The 9,569-nt window shown below is 36.3% G+C and overlaps 1 protein-coding gene across 1 annotated transcript; it reads left to right on the plus strand.

Moving 5' to 3' along the window:
- Positions 1-3,885: 3,885 nt before the first annotated feature.
- LOC121961671 (interferon gamma 1-like) lies at positions 3,886-8,678 on the plus strand. Its single transcript, XM_042511740.1, has 4 exons — positions 3,886-4,092; positions 5,428-5,502; positions 6,188-6,421; positions 8,556-8,678. Exons 1-4 carry the CDS (start codon positions 3,967-3,969, stop codon positions 8,676-8,678), a joined length of 558 nt encoding a protein of 185 aa, XP_042367674.1. The 5' UTR covers positions 3,886-3,966.
- The last annotated feature ends 891 nt before the right edge of the window (positions 8,679-9,569 follow it).

Genomic DNA, 9,569 nt, shown 5'->3' on the forward strand with positions numbered 1-9,569 from the left:
AGGAAATAGACAATTTAAAAAGACACAAAATTAACAGTAGGTGTAGCTAATTATTATCATAAACAGTATTGTTTATTGTAATAGCACAGACTGTTTAATTCAACATTGAAGCTCCAGTTTATGACCTGTTTTTTTCCAAATGGGTTTCTGGTGAAGATATGTCATTTAATTCAGGGAAATTTGACACCAGAAGCAGAGATGAGCCTCTCTGTTCATTATATATATGTTTAATTGTTGTTCTTGTTGCCATGGTCACTAAGTAACAGTGGTGAGCTGGGAAACTAATAATAAAGTATGTTTACTTTTACTTGAACTGTGCATAATGCAGCTGTATTATGAAAAAGGGACTACTGAAATACTCATTATGAGTCTGAATGGACTGAAGGCCAAAATTAGTTTATCGGGGAATCCCTAGAAATGATTTTTCTACTCATACTAATGGCATATCTGCCCGCAGTGGTGATTCAGGTTTCGCAGTACGCCTTGCGGTGGCGTTTCCACCAGTGGTGACGATGCAGGAGTAGTTCTTCCTGCTATGATGACATTACCGCTTTTAGCAGTAACACTTTTACCCCAAGCAATCATATTTCCACCTATGTCGTGGCATCTCTTCCCACAGTGGTGAACACATTTCTCCCGGCAGCAGTCATATTTCTACACTAAGATTGCAAAAGTATTTTTGTGGACAAACAAACTATATGTGATATGATAAGAACATATGATTGTACCCCAGATGTGTGATCCCATTCAGACACAAGAGCATAAATCAGGTCCAACACTGATTTTTGGGATCGTGTCCGTCTCACAGTCAAAATAACAGTTAATCCCAAAGATGCTAGATGAAGATGAGGTTTAGTTCTTCCACACCAAACTAAGAAACCTGTTTCTTTATGGAGCTGGCTCTTTCTTGAAGTTGGAAGAACACAGTTGTCTCTCTTTAACAGTGGCTCCCAAACCTTTTGGCTTGTGAAAGTTACTATTGCCTGTTTGATAGCTCCCATAACAGGTTGCATATAGTTTTTTACTGTGGAGTTCAATTTATATCGTGTCATTTGAATTATTTGAGCTTGAAGAAATTAAGCTTTCTGGTATTTCACAAGAAAACATTAAAAAGCTAAGTCTAAACAGTTAAAGAAAGCCTAATTTTGTGTAGGAGATTTTAGTTTTTTTAAATCTGGAATGATTTAATCCTCTAAGATTCAGTTCATAGCCACCTTTTGGCACCAGCTTTATGGGAAAACTGGGAAAATTGTCGAGGGCCCATGAGGGCGACTATTTGCCCACAGAGCACAGCTGCTGGCCTGGTAATGAAATAATGTTCTCTTTCAATTTTATGACTTGTTTGATTGATAGAGTGAAACTTAAGTTGGAATTAAATTCCTAGCATCCTAACTACCAGAAAAGTATGCTTGTAGCCCAGGCAAGACAAATCACCAGTGCAGAAGAGGAAATATTTGCTGCCAGCAACACTTGTTGCGTCTGATTACATAAATACCGGCATTGATGACTGGCTGTGCACACGTTCTCATCCCGAGTTGTCACACGTTGCTGCTGTGCAGTGGACTTCTGCATTTACATTTTTTGCTTTAGGTATCCTTCTGCATCTGCCGTTGAAATTCTGAGACGCCACAACCAATGCCGGGATATTGACAAAGCACGTGGTTGTGTTTTGGTAAGAAAAGCACATGGCAGCCGATGCAGGACATAAAAAAATTGCATGGTTACAAAGGCACAGATGGTTAGGTTACGGCAAAAAAGGCACATGGATAGATGGAGAAAAATCATCACATTCAGACATTAAGTGAACTCCTGAAAGTGCTGTGTGTGTTGGATCCATTCGCCAACCCTCCCGCAGCCTTACAGGAACCTCTGTGCTGCTTATTGTTACCGGCAGTGTTTCAACCTGACGCCGTCCAGTGGTGTAGCATGCAGATGTGGTCAATTTACGCTGCGGCAAATTACGTTTGGCTGACCAACCGTCTGGCGGTGTATCTTTACACCACGAACGGTTCTGTCTGGCCACGTTCTCAGCTGTTGATGTCCAGCGGCGTATCATACAGCCGGGAAAGATGGCGTTTGGATCTTACACTGAAATCACGGCAAAAGTGGCAGTGTCTGACAACTTCAGGATGAGCTGACTTATGACATATCAGGGTCTTGAAGGGTTTTCCCATTTCATAGGAGAGGTTTTAAACCACTACGGCTTGTAACTTTGTTATGAGGGGCAAGATGGCACTCGAAAAATGAGGGGTAGAGGTAAAAGTAGGACATGCAAGTGGGCCACAGAATAGAGATTTTTTTTTCCTGACTCTGCTACACTTCACTAATTCAGCACGTAAAGATCACAGCTTTGGGGGTCCACACACCTTCAGACTGAAACTACCGTTCAGCCACAAGATGTGCTGCGTCTTTCCACTATTACTGCATGTGATGTATTGAAATGACACACTTGTGTCTTTATGTAATGGTGGAACATTTGTTTCAGATGGTGTGATGATATCTTTGCAGCTTAAATTTTTTTTTCAAGGAATGCATTTACACAGGTCGACCAACATTGAAATGTTGCATTCACATTAACGCATCAGTGATAACAAACCCATAAAACCAAAAATGCATAATGAGTCATTTTGGATGCTTTCAGTATGTGATGCTGATAAAACTTCTAGATACAATATAGCATGCAGGACTTTCACTTCTATTGGATGATACTTATTTTTGGGTTATTATTAATATTTCTTAAGTAGGAGATCTGAGGACTTGTTGCCTCACTGAAAGCCATTATTCTGGTTGACCTTTATGTCACATGCCAAACAAGTTAGGTTGATATCTTGCCTTGTTTTGTTTTCTTCCCTTTATGTCGCTCTTTATTTTTTTCCACCTTTCTTCTACAAATTTATGCTCGTTCACTTCCTGACCAAAGCATGTACAGAGCACATTGGCCAGTTCAGGTACGACTGACGTGTATACATTAAAGAGTAAATCAATACCCAACTGCAATATTCTCGGTGTGTTCGTCCGACTTAGAGATATTCGACTAAGTACGCTTTCAGTCAGACTAACATGTTTACTTGTATTTTAAAAATCTAGTTTTAGTCGCATGAACATACCATGTATGTTCAATCAAACATTTTTAAATGTCTAATTTTTTAATGTTTTGTTTGACCAACTAAAAGGCTATTCCGTTTACAAAACAGCAAAAATTTCTTACACAATCAACTGATTATCAGATTATTTTCAGTCAAAGAATTGATCTATTAACTCACTAACCATTTGAGCTTAAGAAAACATAATAAAAGCAGTAAAGTATGCATGTTAATGTAAGAGGATTAAATGCTCTTTCAGGCACGTTAAGAAGTACCTGCAGACACCCAGTGCATGCAAACATTTACATACACAAAAGCATGCATCCAAAATGCAAACAGGTCGGTATAGTTTCATAAACTTACATGAGGTTTTATGCACACTTTGAACCTCACACACACACACACCTTACTGATTTTACTGGCACAAATGGTGAACCTGAGGGTGGGTGGGTTTGCACTACACACACAAATTTTCTTGGTAATTTCTTTTTTTTGATGAACTAGTCTTCCTCCAGTTAAACCACTCTGACCAGAGAGTCTCCTCATTATTCGGAAGCGAATGGAAACCTGACCAGGGAGTCTCCTGTGTGTGCAGGTTTAGCAGCAGCAGAGTGAGTTTTAGAGGAAAACTGTTGTCGATGCTGCTGTTTCTGATGCTGTTGCTGAAAGCCCACAGACCACAGTGATGCACAACCACACCGGCACGACGACACATAATGACACAGACAGGGATACAGACAGCTGTATAAAGAGAACCACAGGTCAACAGAGAGCATCAGTGACTTGCCAACGCATCATCACTCTTAACCCTCTCAGTCTTTCTCAGAGGACACGCTTTTTGCAGAACAATCAACGGTAATTTAGTTTAAATTAGTCGTCCAATATGTCTTCGAGCTGTGGTTCACTGTGTCTGCTGGTCTTACTGGGAGTTGTGTTGGCATCTGGGCTTCCTTGCCATTTGAGCGTCCGGAACCTAAACCAAACCCCCGACTCCATCGCAGATGTGCTGGTGAGTTTCCCTGTGGTGTTCCTCAGGGCTTCATTTTAGATCCTCTTTAATTTTCCAACAGCTTGTTATTTAAGGATGTGAATGCAAGTTATAAGGTTTGTTTAAATGGATAGATTTTAGATATTGTCCACCTCATTGGAAATTTGTCTTTGGCTTCGCTCAAGCTCAGCAAAGTATTAAAAATCCATAATACAATAGTGCATGCAGGCGGGTAGGAGCAATACATGGTCAAAATGATAAAAGAGAGCACCTCTTTCAAAATAGTAATTAACCCTAATACAAGGAACTTGTCTTTTAATTACACAGAAGTTGAAATTTGAGTCTACATTAAGGGGTGTGTGCACAAAATGAGAGCTGAATTAAGCATTTTTAAGGTGTTTTGTAGTGTTGTTTACGCTGTTCTGCAAGGCCTCTATGACCTACAAATGACAGTTTCACAGTGGATTAAAATCACAGACATCCACTGCAGTGATGGAGGCTTTCGCTTTCATTTATACAATTTTATGCACAAATGACTTTATTACCCATATTAAAGCATTATCATAAACAAATCTATTTGACTGTGATCTGACACGTTTGCATATCTCAAAATGGTTGAACTGAAACTAATTTGTCTGTGGTTTGAGCTGATGCTCATTTATCATAAGTCATGTGTAATGTGATCATTAGATAAAATCTGCAGTGTTATCTATAACAGAATCTCTTAGTCATTGACGGCAAGTAACACCATTACTTGTTTCTGGAGACGCAACTGCATAAAAAAATAAATTTCCTGTGATAGACATTGATAGTGTTTTGTGGTTTCCAACAGCTCAAAATGATCAACTTATACACTTACTGATAATGATTACAAGAAGCACCTTTACAAGACAAAAAAAAAAAAAAAAAAATCAAAAATCACCACCATGGCTTCTTTGACATTTCATAGCCATATATTTAATCCTGTAAAAAATCATTGTGTGATGATATTAGAGAAACTACATTATTGAGATTATCTCATCCCACTGGCATAATTAAAAGTCTGCATTTTAATTTATCTCCAAAGCAACATTATGCAACTTTTAGTTGATTGTTGAATCTCATTCCCACAGCCTGGGAATGAAACTTAACCAAAAGTTGGATAATGTTGCTTTATATATAAAAAGGCTGGGTGTGATACTCATCTCATGATACATCAGGTGTCCTGTCGGGTTAATGGTTCATGCAGCGGGGCAAATCTTTGCAAAATATTTAATCTGAATACTGATGCAAATGAGATTCTTTGTTTTTTTTTGTTTTTTTTGAAGAGAAGAGAAATACAAATATTTAAATGTGTTTATTTTTTATGTGTTGCAGAATTTGAAACAGCCAGAAATTGGGGCTAATCCGCTCTTCAGTTCGATCATCAAGAGCATCAACACCTCCTGCCAGGTACACAAAAGTCTTACACTCTGTCTACTAATTTTGCTCAACTTCTAACAATATTAACATTGTTATTTAAAAGAAAAAAGAAAAAGTGGTGCTCATTAATTTCTGACACTGCATACAATGACATTCTTGATAAATTTAAAAAATACGGACTTTTGGGCTAATTTGACTTTTTAGATTTTGTCCAGGAGCTAAGACTGAAGGTTTTTTTGGACTTCTACTATTCAAAAAAACCTCATGATGAACTTGTTTTATTTTATCTTATTGGTTTTAACTTAGGCGTGTTTTAACTTTTTTACTGGTTTATTGGTAATAAATATCTATTATTTTATCTTATTTTGTTGGTTTTACTGGTATTATCATCTTTTAATAGTCTTCTTTTAGTATTACTATTTTATTGAAATTATTTTAACATTTTTTAATCAGATCTGACTCACGTGTGCCGATATCTTTTATTGGTTTGTTCTTCATGCTAATATTATTTTATGGATTTTTATTTTTAATAGATTTTTTTTTCATGATCAGTTGACGGTTTTGTTTTTGCCTAAAACTTGTTTTTTGCACTTTGTGTTTTCAGAGTGAAAATGTGCTTTAAAAGTCCAGTTTTGCACAGTTATCATTATTATAGCAAAACTTCAGGATCGTCCCTTTGTACTGACTCTGAAACTTTCCCTCTTTTCGTCCACAGAGAAAAGTACTTCTGATGAACGCCACTCTGGACGTCTACACTCGAATCTTCTCCAGCATCCTGCAGCACGACAAGACCAGAGTCCATCTGCTGGACGAGCTGTCCGAACAGCAGACGTCCAAGGTGAAGACGGTTGTGAAGAAGCTCCAGCAGGACATGGAGAAGCTCAGGGCACACCTGAGCCACCCGAGCCACGAGAAAGAGGATCTATTCAGCCAGCTGAACATGATAAAGGTGAGTTACACCAACGCGTCCGTCCGTCCGTCCGTCCGTCTCTTTGAATTAACATCATTCAGAGTCCGTCATCTCAGTCTTCCTTTGAAGGCTTTCAAAATTATGATGACGGGACTTGCTCTATTTTACAAATCCCCAAATCATCAAAAATAAATGAACGAACAATGAAAAGTTGTTTACTTTAACCCTTTAGAATCTGTATCAACATATAAAAACAGCTTCCAGTCACATTTAAACCTCTGAAACTGTGAAAGTTGGTTTGATTTCTCTCAGAAACACAGGAAAAAACATAATTAGCTGCTTGCTAGAAATGTCCCGTAAACTGCAAATAAATAAATAATCAAAAGGTGAAAGGTGAAGGAGAAAATGAGGAATTTGCAGGATGGGTTTATTAGATATGATGAAAAAAGACAAGGGGAAAATATCTGAAATCATGTTACAGAATTTTTTAAATTTTTATCTTTATGGATTTATCAAGTTCATTTTCTTTTTTATTTTATTTTATTTATTTATTTATTTTTAGTTGTTTTCCCTTTTCTTATATTCAGGTACTTTTTTTGTTTTTAGTTTTATTTATCTATTTTTTAAATTAATTTTTGGCCCTGCCCTCTTCCCGTGTTTTTAAAAGAAATCGAGCCAGTTTGTTCAGGTTTCAAAGGGTAAACGGTTGCTCAGCTGTTGTTTCTAATCATATAAAAAACTGAATTTCTTCTCATGAAACTAAACGTATTTAGTGAGGTGAGAGTTGACCTGAAGTTCACTCTCTTTTTAATTCATGTGTCTGTGAAAGTTTTGTTTCTGTGGTGTTTTTCTGAAGAAATGGAAACTGCCACACAGTGATGCTGTCGTGTTCAAGTCTGAGCTGTGTTTCTCATGCACTTTGCAAAATTTCAGATATTGTCAGTCAGTCAATAAAAACACATTTTCCTCAAACAAATAAAAGGAAAAAGGTGTTATTCTATGTTTTCAACAAAAAACAGCAATCTGTTAGTCCGTCTCTCAATACTGCCTGACTTCCTGTCTGTGGCTCTGAGCTCACCGGTTCTTACTAAAGATGTAAATCTAAAAAAAACTACAAACCCCCCCCCCAAAACCCACACACAAATATGTAGTTTCATTTTATAAAAACAAACTAGTCATTGTAGCTTTTGTCAAACAGTATCCTAGCATAGTTTTGGGCTAAAACAAAATAAAACGTATATTTTTTTAATCAAAAATACTCTCTTAAAACCACCAGAAAAGACAAATAATGAGGCAAAAATATATATTTTTAACTTTTTTGTGCCCCCCAACACAGAAAGCATACCTCCATTTTTAGTTTTAGACTGAATATGTTTTATTATTTGCAAGTTTTAGTCAAACAAAATAATAAATAAATACAGTATTGAGCTTTTTTCCTATAGCATTTTATCTTTGGCAGCATAAGAAGGCTTTGAAGCGTCAGATAAACCTCATGTTTGGAGATAAAATTGACAGGAGATATAATTTAACTGAATAAATTCAATCAAAGTCATAGTATTTTGTTTACAAAAATGATCACCACCTCCCCTCTCATAAAAAATGAAGAGTGCCTAAGTTATATTTAAATATTTTGTTTTCTTCTTCTTATTTTTTTAAATAATATACATTTTGTGAAGCTATTATATAGTCACAAAAAACAACCTATAAGGAGCATCGATGGCCGTTTCGCCTCAAAGTCTTGGAAATAAAAGTAATGGATTTGGTGAAAAACATTGAAAGTTTTTGAAAATTCATGGGATTTTGTTTTGTGCAATGAAATTATTTTTCTCAGAAGCTGCTGATGTAACACAGGTCTAACATGCACTGATGTTTGTTTAGTACACGTATTTGTCTTAATTTTATTTTGCACGTTTAGCTCTCCCAACAAGCTAAAGTTACAATTACGGCCAAGCAGGGCAAGAAAATAAAATATTATAGCTCCTTAAAAAGTCATAGAAAAATTTTTTTAAATTTTTCCCATGAAAATGTGCAGTAACTGCAAACCCGGTACTTGCTGCTTATTATTTATTTTTTTTATTTAATTTTCTGACTTTATAAATTTTGACGTAAATAACTGGATTATTATATTATTATAAATTAATATTAATTCTCAATAAATTTTGCGTCTCTGCAGATTGACGACCCCGTGGTTCAGAGAAAAGCCCTCGCTCAGTTCAAAGAGGTCTACCAGGCGGCCTCTGTGGTTGTCAGCCCCCAGTGTGGCCACGCCCACTCCGCTCCTGCTGAAGGACGCTGATGACATCATCTTTATCAATAGCTCTGATTAACAGAAGGTGCTGCATAACTGTTTTTTGGTTTTGTTTTTGTGTTGTTGTTTTGTAACACAGTTAAGTGGTATTTAAGTATTTCTCATTCCAGTCACTTAACTGAGTTATATTTATTTATGTATTTTTTTATTTATGATTAATTTAACTTAATTTATTTTTCTTGTCATTTTAAGCTTGTTTATTTGAATAAAAGCAAGAATAAGCATCAACTCAAAGCTTTACTTTGCCTGTTTTATTCTTTTACAATTTAACAGACTTGTTTTTTGTTTTTACACGCTACAAAAATGCTCTAACAGACAATATTACAGTCTCTAGGGATGACAGGATTTCCTAAAAGCTGCTTTATGTCCGAGTTTCATACACACCGAAGTGTCCTTGTTTCTTATCTTAGGGTTCCCATGGTCATGGAAAACCTTGAAAAGTCATCAAATTAGTAATAGGATTAAAAAAAAACAGTAAAGAAAAAGCAGTGAATGATGATGAAAATGACACAAACAAACAGCTGAGAAAATAATTATTTAAAGACATAAATAAAAAGCAAGAAACAAAACAAAATAAATGATAACAAAAATAAACAGATGTACAAACAAACATAAACATTACATTCAGAGGATTCAGGGAACAAAGTGGAAGAATATGTCTAATAGGATAAAATAAAGACGCGATGACGTTTTATATCACAAAGGTCAAAGGTCAACTTCACTTTGACAGCATGATATTATGGAAAAACACTTTTCTGGCCATTTCTCAGCATCATATTTCGGGAACAAAGGGGGAGACATTTGGTCAGAGGTGAAAAGCGTGCACGTTGTCACGTGTAAAGTGAAAGTGCAGCTCGATGGGAGCGTGGAGGCGTACGA

The sequence above is a fragment of the Plectropomus leopardus genome, chromosome 22 (assembly GCF_008729295.1).
Source record: "Plectropomus leopardus isolate mb chromosome 22, YSFRI_Pleo_2.0, whole genome shotgun sequence".
In the NCBI taxonomy this organism is placed as follows: Eukaryota; Metazoa; Chordata; class Actinopteri; order Perciformes; family Serranidae; genus Plectropomus; species Plectropomus leopardus.